The following is a 22,209-nucleotide window of genomic DNA, read 5'->3' as shown; positions in this document are numbered from 1 at the left end:
GAGATCATCCAGTTGACATCCCAAACATCCGAACCAACGTCTGAACCACCATAGACCATCCATCGCCGGCCGGCCCAGCATCAGCAGCAGCAGGAGCAGAAACACACCTCACACCCATACACGACACACACGTAAGTTTTTGTAAATATACAGGATTGAAAATTTAACGAGATTGTGTTTTCCTAAGAACATCCGACCAGTGCCCATTGTGAGAAGCCGACCCGAGGTTCTCCGCAACCTCTGCTCTGCTAGCCAAGCAAAAAAGGCCGCATGTGAGCCCACCCTCACTAGAATTCCCGTGGCTTGACCAGGAGTTCGAGGGCAGTTGTAGCTGGCCCTTGTGGCCAGCTAAGTAATAACCTAAAAGAGGAGGAACGAAGCGCGTTTCAAGAAACCTTTGGTGGATAGCCGTTGAAAAATAAAAATGACTACAACCAAAATCAACAGCGACATCGAGAACATTACGAGTATTTAATGCCGAAAGGATCTGCAGGATACCCGTTGAAAACGATAATTGAAATTGGAAATGGAAACATCTAACCCCAGATGAAGAGGTGAGCTATTATGAAGGTTGCTGAATGATGTGCATAACGAATAATTTACAACACTGAATGGCTCTCATAAAGTTCGGATTTTCAAACATCAGATGGGTTTGATTATTGAAAAGACTAGAATTTTTATTCCTTTGGTTCAATCTTCCTTCAAACATATACATTTGTAACAGCTTTTTCCTACTAGATGTTCCTTTTCTCTTAATTACTTCGTTTTTTTTTGTTTTTTTTTGGTAAAATTCGATTGATTTTCTTAGTGATCTCTCAGAATTTTTGCGATAGTGCTTTACCGAAATCGAAATAGTGAAAATGGATAGGCGGTGTTTGGCTGCGTGTTGCTTGCGATTTGCACCTGGTATGTTTAGGGTCAACGTACAAATCCGTGGAACCGGTCGATTCCCTTCTCGATCAGATCGGAAATACCCAAAGTGGTTAAAGGCGCGAAAATTGTGCTCTCGAGCATTTGGTGACGGTTGCCATGCTGTCGATCGGCTTTCGAAGCGCATTTTCTTAACTAATGATGTTGGAACTTGAGGGGCTTTTGCTAGATGGTAGTTTGAACGTGTCTCATTTTGGTTTTGCCTGATTAAGAACGATTCGAAACGCACCTCCTGTGCGAAACATTGCAATTTACGCAACTTTGAGCCTTCTGGTCGGGACAAAAATCGGTCGATGGGCGGACTTAACGCTTATTCGGATTGTTCGTCTGCAAAGCGCAATCATACAATAAAAAACTAGACCATTTTCAGATTTGATTTTCAGTTTCGAATAGTATCTTATTTCGTTACTTTAATTAATAAAAATAAATACATTTTTATTAATAAAATTATAAAAGATTCAGAGCGAAAGTATAATTAAAACAAATAAAAAAATAATACAGAAATTAATGAGAACTAAAAATGACTCATTATCATTATGTTTTGAAGAAGTGCTTTCACTGATCATGCTGGATTTTCCTAATCATTTCTCCGGTTTTCACAACACGAGATCGTTGCTCGCTAAACGTTTTTTTTTCGCTCGTTCGAATGTTTTGTACGGGCGCGCATTAGATGTAAAATACTATTTCGTAACCACCGAAGGCTCGGTTTTCACCTCACACAGATCGAACAGTAGAGGAATACCGCTTCGTTTTTCTCACAAGGGCTGAAATTTTCTTTTAATGTGTGAGCGTTGATTCGATGTTAATTGTGTCTCTCTCTTTTGGTTTTCGTTTTTTCGTCAAAGGGGTATCCTGGCGTGAGAAGAAATCGGGACCGCCGGTGGATGCAGATTAGCTCTGAAATCTTTTGGGGGTTTTGGCTTTCTGGTTGGTTAGCGAGAACGCGTGTTTTCATTCCTGGTGCATTGCTTTGGTTGTTTAATAACGTGTAAATAAATTAATTGAATAAATAAAAAGTGTGGCTTTTATCTATAAATTAATTTTTTGGAGTTTCATAATTTAGAAAGCATGGTCGTCGAATGCTGGCAGGCCCAATCCGGCAAGGGATGGCAAAGCGGATGGCTGTCTCGCAGGCTGTGGAAGAGAAAATGAAAAAGTATCAGTATCGAGCTGTTCTCAAGCGGAGAATTATCAGAATTTTAAGGGACAAACAAAATGTTGAATGATGGCGTCAATTCTGTAAGTGCAATACCCCGAATGTTTGATTTGGTTGAAATAACACAGTTTAGCTGAATATGATTCGATATTTCACTGTCTGTAGTGATTCTCATGAAAAGGTATGGAAGTTATTTGGATCGTAACTGAGAACGTGATTTTAGTGAAGGTGCCATATCTTATATGTGCATGTACAAATTTTTAGACGATACTCCAATGAACGTTATTCAGTAAAAAAAACACATCAAACTGGCAAAGGGTTTTATATTCAAAATAAAGAGTTAAGTCACATTATTAAAATGAATGAAAGAAAGAATTTCCCTCCCTATGACGAGACAGGATCATTGATCGAGAATATATGAAAACACACTGGAGTTGGGATTAATCAAGTACAGAAATATTTGAAAGGGATAAACACACTTGTTTAGGGTTCTTTTTAGCGAAAGAAGAACCCTTGCGGGGCACTTACAAATGCAAGTTGAATTTCGATTTGGTTGAATTGATTTGGAGGGTTGGGTAACGTGTGGATTGTCTATCGTTTGCTTTACGCTCTGATGACCGAAGGCTGAATTGATGAAAGAAACCAAACGTTAGCCTCAGTTCGAAAGCTTTTTGTTTTGCAATTTAGGTGTAGCGTATCGTTGTAATAAATAGAATATCGAATCGTAATCTAGGAGTAGTTTATTTCGAAAGAAATTTTTCAACCGTCCTCCGAGAAAAGAAACCGTTGACGTTACGACGCGGCTACATAAGACAGGGGAACTATTTAAAAGATACTTACTGCTGGGCTGGCACCACGCTGTACCGAACCGGCACGTCCTCCCTTGGTGCGGAATTTGGTGGCAGTTTGTTCGGCAATGTCGGCACGCTCTTCAGCCTCTTCCAGTTCCTGCTGGGCCTTGCGGAATTTGGCCAGATTCAGAGCGGCGATTTCTTCGGCTTCCTCAATCTGCCTCTTGTAAGTCTTGATCTTCTGCTGCAGCTTATCGACCAGATCCTGCATGCGTTCGTGGTTCTTGCGGTCTTCCTCAGACTGGAAGGTCAGTTCCTTGATGCGGCGTTCGGACTTGCGCAGGTTCTTCTGGGCATCGGCATGACGTCTCTGTTCGCTGTCCAGTTCGGATTCCAGCTCGCGGACGCGCTGTTCCAGTTTCTGGATGGCCTTCTTACCTCCCTTCAGGGCGTTGGTCTCGGCTTCGTCCAGGCGGACCTGCAGTTCCTTGATCTGCTGTTCCAGGGCCTTGCGCATCTTCTCCTGGGTCTGGGCATGATCCTGCTCAGCGCGGAGTTCATCAGCCAGACGGGCGGCATCAACCATAGCCTTCTTGGCCTTCTCTTCGGAGTTCTTGGCTTCGTTCAGCAGCTCATCCAGGTCGGAGTGCAGGGTCTGCAGCTCAGACTCGAGTTTCCTCTTGGCGGCGGCAATGGAAGCGTTCTGGGCAGAGATTTCGTTCAGCTGTTCGTGAGAGTCGCTCAACTCCTGTTCGGCCTGGCGACGACCGCGGTCGGCCTGTTCCAGCAGGGTACGCGATTCTTCCAGTTCGTTCTGCAGAGCGTTGGCACGACGTTCAGAGATACCCAGCTGTTCACGGGCCTCATCACGAGCACGCTGTTCTTCCTCCAGGGCGCTCTGGATGTCCTTCATCTGCTGTTGGTAGCGCTTAATGTTCTTCTGGGCCTCAGCGTTAGCCTATACGAGAAAAAGGGAACAATAGATCGAAACATTATCATCCAAAATTGTAAATTAGTCCATTCCGAAAGCCTTACCTTGTTGGCATGATCCAGAGCAATCTCAAGCTCGTTGATGTCGGCTTCCAACTTCTTCTTCATGCGCAGGGCCTCAGCCTTACCCTTGGCTTCGGCTTCAAGAGAGGCCTGCATGGAGTCCAGGGCACGCTGGTGGTTCTTGCGGGTGTTTTCGAACTCTTCTTCCTTCTCCTGGATACGGCGGTCAATTTCTTGACGAACCTGAGACAGTTCAAGTTGAGCGCGCAGAACCTTGTTCTCCTCCTGTTCCAGAGCAGCTTCAGCTTCCTCGAGAGCGGCCTGGAGTTCGTCCTTTTCGGCTTCCAGACGCTTGCGAGACTTCTCGATTTCGTGGATGTTGCGGCCACCCTCACCGATCTGGTCGAGCAGATCCTTGACTTCATCAGCCAGGTTCTTGTTCTCACGGCGGACGGCTTCAAGGTGTTCCTGACCTTCTTCGAAGGCTCCCTTGAGACGGAACAGCTCGGTGGAGTAGTTGCGGCATTCCTTCTGGGAAGCATCCAGTTCAGCAGCCAGGTCGTCGACCTTGAGCTTCCATTCTCCGATGATCTTGTCGAAGGCCTTCTGCTTCTTCTCGGCAGAGTTGGCGATCGAGGTGGCACGGTCGACCTCGAGCTGCAGATCCTCGACTTCGGTGGACAGGCGCTGCTTGGTCTTCTCCAGAGCAACACACTTCTGGTTGAGCGATTCGATGGTTTCCTCGGCTTCGGCAAGGCGGGCCTGGAGCTTCCTCTTGGCTTCCTCGAGTTCTTCAGCGCGAGCAACACCCTCGGACTCGTACTTGGTACGCCACAACTGAGCTTCGGCGTTGGCCTTGCTGAGTTGACGCTGGATGTCTCCCTTGCCCTCAGCTTCTTCCTCAACCTGTTCGCGCAGGCTGTCGAGGTCGTGTTCCAGGTTGCGGAACTTGCCGAGCAGAGTGGCGCGTTCACGCGATTCCTCATCGGCCAGACGCTTGGTATCTTCCAGTTGCTGAGTGAGCGAGATCTTGATCTTGCTCAGCTGCGAAACCTGAGATTCGGCATCTTCCAGTTGGCGGAGCAGGTCAGAGTTCTCAATCGACAGCTTCTTCTTGGAGGCATCGAAGTCGTTCAGAGTGCGGTTGGTCTCATCCAGTTTGCCCTGGACTTCGTTCAGAGTGTGCTGCAGCTGCTTGGCGATCTTCTCCTGGGAAGCCTGTTTATTTTTAGTTCACCAGGCCAGTGATGTAATATTTGGTGAAATGGAAAGGAACACGAAAAAGAAACGTTTTGATTAGTTCAACCAACCGGAGCGGATGTGTGTCACTCATTTACAGAAGCTGAGGCTGGGCATGTTTAGATTTCGTTTTATTTGACTGGTGGTGAGTATATTTAGTGCTTGGGCGTTTTTTTTTAAATATTATTCATTTTCGAGTGGATGAGTACATGTTATTGGCTGTTTAAGTGTCAGGACTATGCGTATCTTAATTCGCTTGGAAGAAATTTATATCGTAGAAGAAACTGTGCAGATATTTACAGCTTTTAAGAGAATTTTTTTTTGTCAGTAGTTATCGGAAGGATAAGTACCATTGCTTTTGATATTAGAAAGCAGCTTTGTTTTTTTTTTGGTAGTTTTAATTAGATTTAAAAAACAGATTCAAATTACGAGCTGCATTTCCAAATACCTTCTCATTAGCCAGATGGTCACAACTGATACGGGTATCGTTCAGTTCAGCGAAGTATTGACCTCTCTCTTTTTCGGCTCTGAGGAAAAAGTAATATCAAATTGGTGACTGTTAGGACTTTTGATTCCGAGCTTAGAATGGGATAAATTAAATGCACGACTATCAAATAATCAATAATAAATTTCCAATCAATAATGTTTCGAATAATGCAAAGTCAGCTGAAGATTTCAATTTGCTGGTGTTGGCTGCAACTACTTGGTTGAAAGGTTGGGTGGAAACATTGTTTGTGTGTTTTTCTAGTTGGAGTGTTGAAGGTGATCCATGCGCAGTCGTCAACTCTCTGGTGAGAAGGGGTTCTATGGAGAGGACAGTCGAACTGAACGAAAGATACATTACCTTTTCGCGGGCAAGCTGATCGCAAGCCGTGCGAGTGTTGTTCAGCTCGTTGTACATGTTGGCGCGATCGTGTTCAGCCCTTTATATTAGCAAGATAAATAAAAAGAATAAAAATATGGGTGAGACGCAATTCTTATAGATGACATCCATCCCTTTGTTGATCCAACTGCTAGTGTGAGACCTGTGAAAGAAATAATCGTGCATATTTTGAGCAGATCTTTGCAATACTTACTTGGTCTTCAGCTTGTTCAGTTGATCGACCTGTTCGGCCATCTCGGCAACGGCATCGTTGTGCTTCTTGCGCAGGTTGGCCAGAGTTCCTTCATGCTGGATGTTGGACTCTTCCAAGTCGCGGCGCAGCTTGGCGAGCTCAGCCTCACGCTTCTTGTTCAGCTCAATCTGGGCAGAGGTAGCACCACCGGCTTCCTCCAGACGCTCACCCAGTTCTTCCAGTTCGCGGGCCAGATCGGCACGCTGCTTCTCAGCCTTAGCACGAGCCTGTCGCTCAGCTTCGACTTCTTCCTCCAGTTCCTCAATGCGGCCCTGCAGTTCCTTGATCTGCTTCTGGGTCTTGCCCAGCAGGGACTGTTCATCCTCAAGCTTGGCAGACAGGGCAGAGATTTCCTTGTCCTTGCGCATGATGGTCTGTTCCAGTTCCTTCTTGTTGCGCTCAAGATCGGCAACGGCTTCCTGGGTCAGCTTCAGGTCACCTTCAACCTTGCGCTTGCCCTTCTCAATATCACCGCGCAGCTTCTTCTCGCGCTCCAGAGAGTCCTCCAGTTCATCCAGAGTCTGCTCCAGCTTGGCCTTAACCTTGTTCAGGTGGTTAACCTTATCTTCAGCAGCCTGCAGTTCTTCGGCAGTCTTCTGGTTAACCTCACCCTGGACCTTCTTTTCCTTGTTCAATTTGTTGATCAACTCATCCTGGTGAGCGATCTCGTCGTTCAAGTTGCGGATCTGGTGATCCTTGGAGGCCTTGTCCTGCTCAATCTTCTGGATTTGCAGTTCCAGGTCTTCGGCATCCTTCTTCTGGCCGTTCATTTCCTGCTCCAACTTCTTCTTGGCCTGCATCAGCTGGTTGCGGGCATCTTCCTCCTGGGACAGGCGATCCTGAGTATCGCGCAGCTGGTTCTCGAGGTCGTTCTTCTGAGCGGTCAGCTTAGCGGTCTTCTCCTGCATTTCACCGAGAGCACCCTTCTCACCGGACAGAGAGTCCAGCAGAGCGGTCTTCTCAGCCAACAGTTTGCTGTTCAGGGCTTCCAATTCCTGGCGGACCTTGACTTCCTTCTCGAGGGCTTCAGCGGTGCTCTTGGCCTTCTGTTCCAGTTCCTGTATGTTTGATTTAGAGATTGGTGGTTCTTTAGTAGAGACTACGACGGTTTCTTCGTCGACTACACAAGCTATCGGTTTGAGAGTTTTTCCTTTAGTTTTGGGCGTTGGTTTTTCCTCTTTCGGTGGTGGCTCATTCGAATTAGCTAGATTGAAGCTGAATGAAACCTCCACTTCAGAGTCGTTTTGATTTTCCATGATGCTTCGTAAATGTTTGCTTCACTCGTTTATCTTTCGCTTTCAGGTTAAATTCAAATGCTACAGAATCACTATCGTATTGTTAAACAGTTTATTGTAAATGGAATAACTGGAATCTATTGGCTAACACAACTGTGCACTATGTATGCTTAGACACTGTCCAGAAAGGATGGTATGAATATATTTCGCTGGACCACTTAAAGCTCAGGTAGAGGTCCGTTCGCCGTACCGCGAGTTACTGGAGTGTGGATTAGATTGACTATCCAGCAGCGAAGGTGTTCATACGAGGACGATGTCACACATCGCTCGGAACCCCTTCGGCTTCCAGCCGAACGTGAAAATTTTGGCGAACAGCCACTTCGCGTCATCTTCGTTGGAGGGCCTACGCGAAACATATTTTTATTTATCCGATTCCGGTTGGTCATTAAAATTGCCGAGTGAGAGTGTTTCTGGAATCTACTAGACCGAGTGCACCCTGGGGGAAAAAAACAGAAGGGTGACCTCAGCCGGATGGGACTGGACAGGTTGAATTTCCCGTCACTCGTTGGCATGTGTGGTATAATTATCGCGACGAGAGAAAATTCGATCAAAAAGTTTACAAAAATAACCTGGAGAACGATCCGCCCCGAAGCTGAGTGCTAGGGAAGAGATTTCATCCAGTGAAGAGGAAAACTAGCAAAAGAAAAATCTCGCGTTGGGGACATTGGAAGTGCCGGTGGCGACGGGGAAAATGGAAATGTTTTCCATATGCCACATATATTGCCGACCATTAGCAAGCGAAATGATTTTTTGAAATCGAGGAGGTGCGAGTGATCTTTATGTCTATTAATTTCCTTCTCATCAGCGTGCTAAGCGTTTTCGTTATAAGTGCCAAAGGTGGTTCTGGAATATTTTTAGCAAAACGAATCATCATCAGCGCTTCGGCTCAGCCACGTCGACACATCATGCGCTAGATTTGGTTCGCCGAATCCGTGGTTAATTATTGCGGCCAGGTGAAAATTTGTAAATTTCTGACGAGTGATCGGCTTGAGGCAAGCCGAATGGGCAGTCATGGAAAATCAAAATTTTTAAACTAACTTTTTTTGTCTGTTGCGCCACTCACAAATCCAAAATAGCTGGAGATAGGATTGTATTTGTTGTTTTTTCATCCCTGCTAAAGTGATACTTACAGCGATCTGGTCCTCAACGCGGGAAACGTTAAGCAGAGGCTTGACCTTCTGCCACAGCTTCCACCAGGCCCAGGCCTTAATCTTCATGTATTTACGCAGATTGCGCTGGACAATCTCCAGGCAGACGCGCTGTTCCTGCATCTTTCTGAACTCCTTGCGGGCAATGTAGCCACGAGCCCAGGACTGCATCCAGGTCATGATCTTGCTCAGACGCTCGTCACGGAATTCTTCCATCTGACCCAGGACACCGGCGCGGAAGAATACCTATTGGTTTTGAAAAGTGGAACGAAAGAAAGAACGAAACGAGGGGAACGTTCCAGAGCATTTGCGAAATCGCGTGCGCAATTGGAACACGAAGGTAGGAGAAGGAAAAAAAAACATCGGTTAATGTGGCTAATCGTGAAAAGTGGGTTTCAACGTGAGATCAGAGGATGAGTAAGATGTTTACACGTATGGATGCATACACAGAACATGTTGTGAAGGGGTGAGAAGGAAAGCGCGAGGAATGTTCATACATACATACATATGTAGATGAAAGTGGAAAACAGGAAATTTTCCAAAGGAAAGTGTGGGCAGGTGACACATGTAGCAATAATTTATAGCAGTGGAATGTGCGTTGCGAAATATGGTAAACATTCAATCCGGGATTAGTTGTTGCTTTTGGGCAATTTCAGTGGGAGGAATCGAAAGTCAGTTTGGGTGAATGATGGTTATTTATAGTTTAAACTTTTGGGTGAGTGCAGATATGATCTGGGGTAATAAAATTGTATTTTATTTTTCCTCTACTCTAGGAGATGAAGCACAGAACATTCTAGAAACTAAGTTAGCAGTAGTTTTGAACTATAGAAAAAAATTCTTCCGGAAGGATCGATTAAGTGTTGAGATAAATAGAGAGAAAGAGTAATAGAAAGACAACAATTGCACGCAACACCGTGTATAGACCGGCCAGTTATACCTTGGTCTTGCCCAAACGGAACTGCTCATCCGGTAGTTGGATATGTGTCACAATGATCTGACATGCCTTTTGGGGATCGCAGGGTTCTTTAATCAATTGTGGGCACAGAATTTTGTATCTGTGTTGGAGAATGATCGAGTGTTATGATACAATGGATTAGTACGGGTGTTTTTCCCTTAAAAAAACCTGTTGAAGAAGGAAAGTTATATACAGTGCTTTGGGACGTGTGTGGATCATTGGGATGAGTTTATCCACACGCCACCAAAGAGGGATTGAAACTATGCGTTCTTCTGACTGGAGATGATGAATTCTTTACAGATGAAGTCCCTGTTCAACGATTGATCTAATCAAACAAATCCTTTTGTACACTTTGGAATCCAAAGACTGGGTCACATCCGTACGTCCAAGGATCCAATATGGGCATCGACACAAACAGTCGATGGAACTAACTCACTGCATTCTGATCTAGATCTACTAAAAGAACTCTAATGAAGACAAATTTTGCCGGTAATAGTTGCCAATTGATTCAAGAAATATCTATCGTGCCTTGGTATGTCCTAAACGATAATTATCAGCGCTCAGGCTGACCGCATCGACGAGAATTTGAGCACACTCCCTACTGGGCTCCATGCCTTGAACTTCCTTGGGGCTAAGGATCATGTAGCTGGATACAGTAACGATTCAAAGCATGATTTGGGGTGGAGGGTATAAAGTAATTATGGTTACGGAGAAAAGGAGAATAATCAAGATACAGATTAGCATATCAAATAAGTTCGGTACGAATTCATTGCTTCAGTTGGAATTCGTGAGGTGTAGGTTTTTTTCAAATGTTTGTTTGTTTATGTTGTGTGTAAGGCTAGGCTAGGCTAGGCTAGGTCAGGGAATGAGGGTTGTGACGGAGAACCAAAACGAAACCGATTTGGGTCTCGTGTTTCGTCATGCAAGTAGTATACGGTGGAGTTCTCAGCATTTTTGGTTTGAGGGGTAAGAGACATCACAGAGCAAATATGTGTGTTTTAGAGGAAGACAAAACAATAACACAAACGAATACGGTGTAGGGTCCATGCCTTGGTGTTTCCTAAACGGAACATTTCCGCATCGAGACCAACGGATTGCAGGATGACATCAGCACATTTCTTTGGGTCTGTCTCCTGATCGGCTGCTTTGGGGTTTAGGATTTTGTAGCTGTTGGGTATGATCGAGTTGGGTGTTGCATGTGTTTCGTAGGGACGAAGTTTGAACAAACATGGACGGACGATTCACGTGGTGGTTATTGTATTGGAAATAAAATCAAAAAGAATAATTGATGAACAAATTGGTATCAACTTTCGTGTTGTATTTGTTCCTAACTTGAGAATTTGAAAACGGTTCGTGTTGTATACCTGTGAAGGAAGGTTTTTGACATTTCGTTGTCAAAACAAGGGGTACAGAATGAATATTTGACCTGTAGATATTCTCAGAGGGAATAAATTGGTTTCTGCAGATGATAAGTGTGTAGGATTCAGATAAACAAACACAATATGTTTTCAATGACTGGATACGTCATTGGATAAGCATTGGAACAGGTATGGCAGCTCAGTTCACTGGTTGTTCTGCCATAGAATTTCACGGAACAGGGAAAGGAAATATTCGACACAGAAGTATGGTGGTGGACAAGACACATTTGGGGAATGTAATAAAGTCAGGTAGGTAATCAAAGAAAATTCTCGCCTTGGTGTGACCAATACGGTAGGACTCAGGGTCCAGACCGATGGAGTTGAAACACTTCTCAGCAGCAATCTTCGGGTCAGACTCGGCCTGCATGATAGCTGGGGCCAGGATAAGGTAACTATAAGTCAGAAGAAAAAGTATTTACACGATCAGCTGTGAATTCATCAGCTCAAAAGTGTGAATCTGTCTGTGTCTCGGTTCGATCGCTGATGTTTCAAGTAGTAGTTTGAGATCATGGTTTTGGTGGTCTGAAAAGTATTGTTTGGTATAGCATGTGTTCAATGTTTGTTTGATACTTACCGCAGCTTGAAGTCAGGGTACATCATTCGGTTGGGGAAACCTTTACGGCAAATACGGATACCTTCAAGTACACCGTTACAGGTCAGCTGGTGCATAACCAAGTGAGCATCAATCAGACCGGTCTGCTTCAATTCGTTGGGAATGATACAACGGACGAAGTGAGGCTGAGTAGACTTCAGAGTGGTCATCAGGTTGTTCAGCTGTTCCTTGTAGGAGGACGAGACAGTGGCGAAACCACCACCCTTCTTACCACGTCCACCCTTGCCGCCAGCATCTGGAGCAGCAGACTGTCCGGGGTGATCAGCGAAGATCTCAACCAGCAGAGCGTTCTTGCCCTTCTTGAACTGATCGACGACAGTGTCGTTCAGGGGATCCTTGTTCTTCTCAAGCCAGCCAGTGATGTTGTACGAGACAACACCAGCGTAATGGCCGATGGCGAAGTGAGCGGGCTGGCAACCTGGCTTTGGTGGCTTGGGCTTCTGGAACGGAGCGGACTTGCCCAGATGGTTGTTCATCAGCTTCTCAGCAAAGGTCTGATCGGTGGCCTTCGGGAACATAGATTCTTCCTCAAGAATGGACAGAATACCCATGGGCTGTAAAGGTGTTCGGACGTCGAAGAAAGAAAAAAAAACACATATTAGCACGCGCTTAACGGACCGGGGAACGCAACGCAATGCAGCGTCATCTAGATATCGATAGAAGCATGCCAAGCTGCACAAAAAGATCAAAATACCGATTAATGCAACAAATCGAGAAAAAAAACATGTCTGTTCTACTGGGTTAGACAGCGTTTACACGGCTTACCTCTTAATGGCATCGAAAGGCGCATATCTGTACAGCAAATTATAAGAATAGCATGTTCGGAGTACGTGTTTAACACATCAAAAATCAAAAAACAGTGTCCCTTTGTGGTACAGCAAAAATGGTTTCTCAGCTGGGCTGGCAAAAGTTTAACTATTCTACGTGAAATTGTAGGACGGCGATACGACACAAAAAAGGTAGGTATCTTGGGGTCATTGCATTGGGACCAGTTGAGCATCTCATAGCGAGGGGTTTAAAAAAATGATTTTGTTTTTTGTTTTAGGGGAGAGCAGCGCGCGTAAGCACGGCGGCTACCTTCTCAATCAGATCGATTGTCGGCTGCAGATCGAGACCAAAGTCTATGAACGTCCACTGAATGCCCTCGCGTTCGTATTCCTCCTGCTCGAGTATGAACATGAAGTGATTGAAAAATTGCTGCAAACGCTCGTTGGTGTGATTTATACAGAGCTGATTAAAACCATTGTACTGTACCAAGCCAGGTCAGAGTTTCGGAGAGTGCAACATGGAGGAATGGTTGTTGGCGTGGATGGAAAGAAGAGAGAAACACTAATTTTCTTGTGAAATGAACAAAGTTTTTGTTTTTGGTTGCTGGTGCTTTTAATCGTGAATGTAGTGAAAAAGTTTTGGTTTTTATTAGTTGTCGAGCTGAAATGGAGACATGATAAAAAAATATAACGTCCTGTGGTTATATTTCGGTGGTGTTTTGTTGGAGTATTAGCGATGAGTAGAGAAAATCTGTATTAAAGTGGTGGAGAACTCGGTGGGTGGAAGATCAAACCAGCAAACAAAATGCGGTGTCTATCCGCTCCTAGATAGCAGCGGCTAATGTTTTAGAAGGGGGTAAAGAGTGCGCAAGTTGTCTCGCAGGCAGAGAACATTCCCGAACAAATGGGTGTTCTACCTTCTCTATGAGTTCGATACACTGCTGGAGATCCATGCCGAAGTCGATGAAGGTCCACTCGATACCTTCGCGCTGGTACTCTTCCTGCTCCAGAACAAACATGTGATGGTTGAAAAATTGTTGCAATTTTTCATTGGTGAAGTTGATACACAGCTGCTCGAAACCGTTGTACTATGTGGTGGTATGTTTTTTTTGTACAGGGGTTGGAACAAAAGGTTAGTGACGATAATATACAAATATGTGGAGACGTTGTCCCAGTAAAACAATTTTTGTATTGTTTTTGATCTCCACTTTTTGAGGTGTGGTTTGGATTATTTATTCAGAGCTGGACGTGGCATTACATGAAAACTTCGGATAAACCCTGATTCAGAGTTTACCTAAAGGTTTTGAGCATCGGCCTCGTCCAGCTCGGTGGTTTGGTATACGAAAAATGATCAACACTACTAACATGGTATTAGGTATGAGACAACAATTCTAAGTCAAGTCATAGGAACTGTTCTATCTCGTATGATGAATGGTTTGGGTTGACGGTCGATCTGTCAACTGATTGGAGGTAGTACGGATGTTATTGACTTGAACACGAAGGCTAACGAGTCCATATCGTTCTTCGCTGATACATATGTAGAACACTTGGCGTATAAAAGCTTCGTTGCTAACTGTAGACTCTGTTGAGAAAGATGTACCTTTTCGATCAGATCGATACAGGCCAGCAAGTCCATACCGAAATCGATGAAGGCCCAGTTAATACCTTCCTTCTTGTATTCTTCCTGTTCCAGGACGAACATGTGGTGGTTGAAGAACTGCTGCAGCTTCTCATTGGTGAAGTTAATACAGATCTGTTCGAAACCGTTGTACTATTTGGAAGAATGGGGGGAGAGGAGATTGGTTATACGGGTCAAGTTTGGTCAACGCTCTGGTACATTTCCAGTGGTGTCGTTTCGTTTTGTCTGGTGGGTGGTGGTGGTGGTGGTGTCATGAGGATTGGAAACGAGGCAATGTTTGACTTGTGCTACAGGGCTTCAATCGGTGATTATCTACTGGATTCGGTGAAGGATTACCGTGAAAATACCTTTTGATATACCGCATTGCTGCTGCTGAATACTGAAACTGAAGATCGACTATCTAAAATAACAACTACGGATGGATGGATCATGCAGAAACGGCACATCCATATACTACAAAGAAATGCTACAAACTACTAAGGATGCTACATCTCGCAAGTCAGACGACAGAAAACGCGTCTGAATCTGACAAACAGGCATTCTCATCATTTCGATCGTAACGAAAAAATTATGTAACAACCTTTTCGATCAATTCGATACAGGCTAACAGGTCCATACCGAAATCGATGAAGGCCCAGTTAATGCCCTCTTTCTTGTACTCTTCCTGTTCCAGGACAAACATGTGGTGGTTGAAGAACTGCTGCAGCTTCTCATTGGTGAAATTAATACAGATCTGTTCGAAACCGTTGTACTACCGATGGTGACGTGAGGAAAAAAGTGTTATTACTTCTGCTAGAGTGTCAAATTACTTCTGATTCTCGAACACCTCAGTATTCTCACCGCTAAAAACTGTAGTCATGTGTCGGTGTCGGTTGATCATTGCTCCGATTGAAATTATTTTTGGTTTTGTCATTATAGATGCAAAGTCAACTGTTATCTTGCATTATCGCTGAGTGACCAACGCAAAGTTGATCAGCTCAACAATTTCACCGTTAACATTTGACCGTGCATCGTATTTCTGAAGCAAGTGTTGTCAGTGTTTGTTGGCATACTTACGTCGAAAATTTCGAAACCAGCAATATCCAGTACACCAATGAACTGGGCACGCTTCTGCTTGGTGTCCAGAGTTTCGTTACACTTCTTGACCAGCCACTTGAAGATACGATCGAAGATACCCTTGCAAAGAGCACCGACGGCATTGGTGACCTGAGTGACGTTCTGGCCCTTGGTGACGAATTCAGCACCGACCTTGATACGTGGCTTCAGCAGGTTCTTGTACAGATCCTCGGTCTCAACACCCAGAAGCTTGGCAACACGGCCACCCTCATCCATACCATCGGCTTCAGCCTGTTCTTCGCGACCCTTTTGCTTGAACTTCATGCCACCCATATGCATGACAGCGGCGGTGATACGGTAGATGTTGTCCTTCTCTTCCTGAGTGAAACCCAAGACGTTGAAGGCCTCCTGTTGTGTGTTGAACGTACGCGGGAAGAGAGAGAGAGAAAAACATTAACATTGACCAAAACCACGGGTATGCGGTTTGAAAACACACAGAGAAAAACAGACTTGGGGAAAATTTCAACGGAAGTTTCAACCAGAGCCAGTGAAATCCTCCCCTATGCTGCCTAGTTAGTACGTTTTGAAATGCTTGGAAGCGTTAAATCAGCACGCTATTTACAAGAGTCGATTTCGTTCTACGTGTTGACTACGAAGAGCTAATGAGGGTTCAACTTCTGTTCCAAACAGAGGTGTCGGAGAGGTGGTTCATCGGATGCACTGTTCCAGACAGCGTTCTTCCTCGAATGGATTTTTGGTGTTTTTTTTTTTGCTAACGATATCGATCGTCCAACACTTACATCGGTCAGGGAGCATTCTTCACCGTCATCGACGTTGGGGATGGTAACCTTACCCTGGGCAACGTTGTAGTAGTCGTAGATGTCGTTCGACAGGAAGCACATGTCTGTTCGATTACGATGGCGGGGAAAAGAAATAATCTCAATAATCCGTTGGCATACATAAAACTGTCCGGTTTTTTCGTCGATCCGTTTGTCAAGATACTCTCTGCTTGTGATTCGATGATAAGGTTCCCTCTTGCTCAGAGGTGTTTCAGTTGTGGGAATGTGCTGCAGTGCCTTTGCTCTCACAAGTTACAGCGTTAAAGTAAAGAAAGATCAAACGACACTCACAACAAAATTTAAAAAAAAATGACAGACACGCAATCACGCCAGCAGACACTACATATCTCGGGTAACCAGCTAGGAGCGTTACAGTATTAGCATCAGTGAAAAATTCATACATTTTGATTGTCCAATTAGTATACGCGCTCCCAGCTTTAACATGTACGTTTGTTTTTTTATAGCTTTACGCAGCATCCACCGCGGCAAAACTTTGGGAAATTTATACAATGGCTTTTCAGCCAGGTAGATCGTTTTGCTATACAAGGAGTTGGTATAAACGACAAGAAAAAAAATTTAACGTGTGTGTGGGTGGAGCCAATTAAGTTTGGATCGAACAACGGAAGCAACGCTAGACTTACGTCCAGATATTCTAGCTCTTCGCCATCGTTGACTCCTGGGATGCGTGTCTTGCCCTGGGTGATTGTCGGATAATCACCGATACGAGAGCTTAGCAATGTGAGCTCTTTAGGTCCCGGTATAGCCCGTTATCAAAATGTATGGATTTTTTTGTTTGTAATTTTTGAGGTGAGTAGAACAAACAATTGAAACTTTAATGATGTTTATTTGGGGGCAGTTAGTGGTAAGAGAGATTTGGGGATGGCAAGTATAGGTACAAACAACATTGAGTACAGTGTTTCGCATCAGTGCCGATTCTTACATCGGTGAACTGCATTTCTTCGCCATCATCAACGCTAGGGATAGTTGTTTTTCCCTGCGCTACGATATGGTAGTCTTGGATGTTGTTGGAGAGGAGGCATGTTTCTAATGGTGATCGTTGGAAAACACGTGGGTGGCATCAGATTGCATTAGAATTTGATGTAACAATGTGTATGTTTTTGGTTTAATGGGGGTTAGGGAGTGTGTTTTTCTATCGGTTACGTTCGAATAGCTTTTCACCAGTCTTGAGTCGTAAAAGCCAATTCTCGCGGAGGATTATGTCAAGATAGATAATACTACTTTACAGTTGAGCCAATGTTACTAAATGAAATCCGTTCTTCGGGACTCATCTAGGTGTCGAGTAAACCTAGCCTAGAGGTTTTGTGGTACTCATGGTTATTAACCGATTGACCAGATGTATTGAGGGTCAATGCGTATATTGGAGTACGCTCTATCATACGTTACGATCGCTATTCTACTTTTAATACTGGTATATGAATAATCAACAACAAAAACAAAATGAACAAGTCCGTCAAGCTGAACGGATTTTGCTAAACCGAATTCTTACATCGGTCAACGTAAATTCTTCACCATCATCGACTCCGGGGATGGTGGTCTTGCCCTGGGATACGACTGTGTAATCGTAAATGTCGTTACTGAGGAGGCATAGTTCTAGTGCGGGAAATTCATCGGTTAGTTTGATTTTGGTATTGGTGATATTTCAATTTTGTGATGCTTGCACTTTTCTTTTCCCGTTTCTGTTTGAAAAGAAAAGTGTGTTCGCAGATCTTACTAACTATCAATAACACATGTTGTGGTAACTATAGGTGTCCTTGTGCAATTTCCAGATTGCTGTCAGTTCATTCATTGATCGTGATGTGAGGAAAACATGTGAGAGTCCAGTTGTCAAGTTTCGTCAGCGTCATTATCGATAGATCAAGTCTTTAGCTTTGGTCCGTTTATATTACCTTTCAGGCCCTTGACGGAGCCAGACATCATCTGGTAGAAGATATGGTAGGAACGTTCCAGAGTCTGTTGGGAGATGACACGGGCCTTCTCCAGCAGGTAGGTCTCAATATCAGCACCAGCCAGCTTACCGGATCCGGTGAAGTGGATACGGATGAACTTACCCTAGGATGGTTAAAGAGAAACGATTGAGAACTGCTTTCGCCATCCATATGGTTGCAAGTGTCAACTTACGAAACGAGAAGAGTTATCGTTACGGACGGTCTTGGCGTTACCGAAGGCCTCAAGTACAGGGTTGGTCTGGACGACCTGATCTTCCAGGGAAACCTTCTTCTCGGCGGATTCGTCCTTCTTGCTGGAGGCACCAATGGTGGCGAAGTACGCAATGACCTTCTTGGTGTTCTCAGTCTTTCCGGCACCAGATTCACCGGTAATCAGCATAGACTGGTTCTCGTGGTTGGTCAACATGTTGACGTAGGCACCGTCAGAAACGGCGAATAGATGGGGTGGGACTTCAGCACGACGCTTACCACGGTACATCTTGGCGACGCGCATGGTATACAGCGGCCAACGCTTGTAAGGGTTGATGACAACGCAGAACAAGCCAGAGTAGGTCTGTCGGTATTACGATATAAAAGAGGTTAGATACGACGTTCATGGCGGGAGTTGAGGGATTGAGTTTAAACAACGGACGCGAGAGAAGAAATGAAATTGGATACAAAGAATACCGTCCCGGACAGCACATTTGCTCATGTGTTTGCTCTGCCCGGAATCATGATAACGATGGAACGGTCCCTCCGGATTTGTAGATTATGTTCTACGCTAGTTGGCGGGACACGTTCTGAAATTTAGTTGAGTCCTGTTAGGAACTCGTTAATAGATTTTTGAGAGACAGAAAGACAGAAAGTGGGAGAGAAATGGTATAAAGGTGCAAAGTTGAGATAAATGGTGTACTTTCTATGTGATTCAAGATCTACTTGGCCACGGTTGTTTTTGAACCGGGTGTTTGAGATGCATAAATATGATCAACAGCATACGGGTGTGCTCCTTTTGCGATCGGCTGTGTCCTTTCTGCAGGAGTGTTGGTTTTCGCAAAAGCAGGTGACGTGGAAAGGATCAATGGGAGAGGTTTGGTTTAATTTGAGTTTTAAGGAGTTCTATAGGATGTGATTTTGTTAGTTTGTCGATGGGGAAGAAATTTGGGATAAGTAGTTTGGAATTTTCTAGAATGGCAGAGCTGGGTTAGGTAAAGGCTTTCGATAACAGCCAGACACTTACATAAATCAGCTTGTTAACATAACGCTGCCTCAAGTTATGCAGGACAGAGGCATCGTTAAGATATGTCAAGTTGGACATATCCTCGCATTTCTCGTATTTCGGTGGGTTGACCTGGGACACTAGATCTTTCTTGAAGTCCTTGGACTATAGCACCCCAAATTTTGAATCCAGTTTAGCCAAATGGCGATTTCAAATTTTTTTTGGTACGGCGCGAGTTCGAGTGAAAAATATAGGGAAGAAAAAGTCATCTATTAGTAACGCTACTTCACTTACGTAGATAAGTTTGCAGTAGTATCGTTGACGTAGATTGTGCAGTACGGCAGCTTCGTTCAGATAGGTCAGATCGGCCATATCTTCGACTTTTTCGAATTTCGGAGGGTTCACTTGCGAGACTATCTCCTTCTTCATGGTTTTTTCCTGTTCTCGTGAAAAGGTGGGAAACAAGTGTTGTGTGTTAGTGGCGTGTGGAATCGATGAGACGTGTTCATGTTTATGTTCAGTGTTTCTGAAGAGTGAGTACTAGCCTTCGGCTAAACGGTATCCGAGTAGCGATAGACGGGGGTCTCAACTTTTCAGCAACACCGATTAAGGTTTTGTTTGTTTTCCTTTGACGTTTGTTCCTGTGGTGGTCTCCAAAGTAACCGATGCTGCACATTCTTTAGCTCTGATACTTAGGGTTAGGGACTAAAACGGACGCTCGATTCGGAAACCGATTGGCTTTACCTCACCACCGGGCAAGGCAACGGTGACCAGGTCACCTTTGGTGGCCTTGATTTCACCGAGCACGTAGCCCTCCTTCTCTTCCGGAACCCAGCAAGCCTTCTTGGCATCGTACGGCTTGCTTTGATCGATACGCTTCTGTTCCAGCGAAACGAACAGCCACTCGCTTGGATCGGGATCGTCGCCAACTTGAACAACTGGCTTCGGCATCTTGGACTAGGTTTTTTTCGAAATGAGACGGGGGCGAATAAGAGACACGTTAATTTAGCTTTGGTAAAATTTTGTTTCAGCCCTCAGTTGCCTTCCTGTAAATGGAGAAAGAGAGAGAAAAAGGTTAGGAACTTTCCCAAGAAAATGCCTAAAATATTTCGGACAACAATCAATTGAGGATCGTGAGAACTGGTTCCATTGTGTTGTAGACTTGCTATTCCAGACTAAATGATTGGCAAGAATCTATTTGTATTTTTATTTGAAGGCTTTTTTTAAGTCTCAAAATAAACTTTGGTCTTGGACTAACATTTATTAAATGTTTAGATTATGTGCTTTTATCATACAGTCATCAGATGAATCTGATTGAATATGTGTTTTATAAGAAAAAAAAAAAGATGATACCTATTACTATCTATCACTCTGTTGATAGTTAAATAGTAATTAAAATATTGTCTGCTATAACATCCTGCCTAGTAACCAAAGCCAACTCGAAACTCGGCCTACTGGTGCTAGAAAATTTTGGCTAGGGTTCCAAATTTATCATCTAAATTTTCACTGACAATTTTATTAGGAGCTGGTGGATCCCTGAAATCTGCATGCGGGAAACAACTTAGTGGGCGCCCCTAGGTCTATTTTTAGTTTCCACCAACTGACGGACTGACGGCCATTTTTGCGCTCGCTCCCCGGCTGAGTCATTCGGCGGGCGAGATGGGTGAAAAATTTATGAAATTTTCTCGCCAAAGCAAAAATGAGCGCCGCCCCTGGGCTCACTGGCTAGGAGCGCCAGCAAGCAAAAGATGCGGAGGTGAAACTTTGGCACCGTGGAGATATTTTTAACTTTCTTTGGCCTGGTCGGGTCGGTCGGATTGGTTTGGATCAGTTCGCGGGTGCCGCGGACACTTGCTCGCGTCGAATAAACATACCCGCCCCCTAGGTATGGATTATGGTGGTTGGGTTTATTCTCTGGTGATTTGAAATCTTGTGATTGCTGATTTGAAAGAATTTGTTTCGACTTTCTTTGGTGGTGAAAAATGAATTTTTTTGGCTTCTATTTTGGTGCCAACGAATGTTTTATCTTTCTATAACTCTAGAAGCTGAATTCATTGGAAATTTTTAGTTGATTTGTTTTGGAAAATTTCAACGGAAAAATATCAACTTTTAAGTATTTTTTTTTTAAATTTCTCCACGATTTTCTGCCTTCGTATTTTTTGTCTCTTTTTGATCCTTTATGGATCTTATAAACAAAAGTGAGAAGGTTTCAGTCCGTTGATAATTTTGTTCAGTTATTAAAAAGCTATTCAAAATGTTTGTATCCTTGGCCTGAATTGAGGTATGAAAAGTCAAGCAGTGTTCCAAGTGTGAGTCACTTTTCCAAACTCCAAACCACTGATTTCAGAGAAAGATAAATTCAACAAGGGAAAGGGTTTTCCTCCCACGTCCCAGTTCAATAATTTACAGCTTGACTGGTGCGCAAGTTGGTCGGAATCTGGTTGGTTGGTTTGGAGTTATTTTTGAAGTATTTTCGAAAAGTGGCACAGTCAGTCTCAGCCAAACAACACCGGCAGCATCTAGGGCATTGCGATATGTCTATTTACGTAACGCAGACTCGGCAAAAGGTGGCCACTGACGGGGCACATTCATCTCGCGTCATCTTTGCCCCGATACGGAGCGAATGAACAGGAACACGATGGACGCGTGCGCAAATCCAGAAAGCAGCAGGAATGCGCGCGCAGGGTCACAATTTTTGACCGGAATATTTCCATTCGTGGAGATGTTGCAAAATTTTCCGATCGCTTCTAGTATCAGCTTACTGGTGATTCTGATTCTGATTCAGACACCAGTAGCGGACATCCAGTTGGGTAGAAGGGAGCTGCACAGGAGAAGAAGACTGGAGGCCACTGTCCATTAGTCTAAAATTTTCATTCACACTTTTGCAAGTTACGTAAGAGCACTGATCCAGTAACTTTTGAAAATGTCCATTTGATTTCAGTTTCAATTCACTTTTTGATGAATCCGTAATCCAAAATTGTTTTGCTGATCCATTAAATCCTCAGAATTGTAACAATCTGCCAGCGACCCAGAAATCTTTCCACCACTAAGTTGGCCACTCAGAAAAAGTCCATTGATTTTAAGTTTGGTGCC

General features: G+C 44.2%; 1 protein-coding gene across 28 annotated transcripts; it reads right to left on the bottom strand.

The window, feature by feature from the left end:
- Positions 1–651: 651 nt before the first annotated feature.
- Positions 652–20,162, bottom strand: LOC129744955 (myosin heavy chain, muscle). Of its 28 annotated transcripts, XR_008737043.1 has the most exons (16): positions 19,861–20,162; positions 19,138–19,281; positions 18,094–18,474; positions 17,862–18,024; positions 15,916–16,019; positions 15,116–15,523; positions 14,021–14,191; positions 11,615–12,207; positions 11,315–11,432; positions 8,650–8,913; positions 6,186–7,282; positions 5,954–6,032; positions 3,913–5,088; positions 2,927–3,835; positions 2,615–2,710; positions 652–2,064 (listed from the first exon to the last, which is right to left on the bottom strand). XR_008737043.1 is itself a non-coding variant. In XM_055737772.1 (15 exons), the coding sequence occupies exons 1-15, from the start codon at positions 20,065–20,067 to the stop codon at positions 1,990–1,992; spliced, it is 5,889 nt and encodes a 1,962-aa protein (XP_055593747.1). In that variant the 5' UTR covers positions 20,068–20,162; the 3' UTR covers positions 652–1,989. The 28 variants fall into 28 exon arrangements, 27 of the variants coding, with proteins under 27 accessions (XP_055593747.1, XP_055593749.1, XP_055593748.1 ...); XM_055737772.1 differs by lacking the exons at positions 2,615–2,710; positions 5,954–6,032; positions 14,021–14,191; positions 15,916–16,019; positions 19,138–19,281 and adding exons at positions 5,558–5,636; positions 14,640–14,810; positions 17,462–17,565; positions 19,411–19,554; XM_055737774.1 differs by lacking the exons at positions 2,615–2,710; positions 5,954–6,032; positions 11,315–11,432; ... (1 more) ...; positions 15,916–16,019; positions 19,138–19,281 and adding exons at positions 5,558–5,636; positions 10,672–10,789; positions 14,640–14,810; positions 17,462–17,565; positions 19,411–19,554.
- Between the last annotated feature and the right edge of the window lie 2,047 nt (positions 20,163–22,209).

Source organism: Uranotaenia lowii, chromosome 2 (assembly GCF_029784155.1).
Source record: "Uranotaenia lowii strain MFRU-FL chromosome 2, ASM2978415v1, whole genome shotgun sequence".
NCBI lineage: Eukaryota > Metazoa > Arthropoda > Insecta > Diptera > Culicidae > Uranotaenia > Uranotaenia lowii.
Note: the sequence above shows the minus strand (reverse complement) of the source record. Positions and strands in the feature narration are given on the sequence as shown.

Excerpts from the sequence above, each read along its gene's own strand:
- LOC129744955 (XM_055737772.1), bottom strand. The coding sequence starts at position 20,067 with ATGCCGAAGCCAGTTGTTCAAGTTGGCGACGATCCCGATCCAAGCGAG. Across the intron at positions 8,914-11,314 it reads ACCGTATTGGTCACACCAAG|GTATTCTTCCGCGCCGGTGT; the intron begins GCGAGAATTTTC and ends CAAAACCAATAG. Across the intron at positions 3,836-3,912 it reads CTCTGGATCATGCCAACAAG|GCTAACGCTGAGGCCCAGAA; the intron begins GTAAGGCTTTCG and ends TTTCTCGTATAG.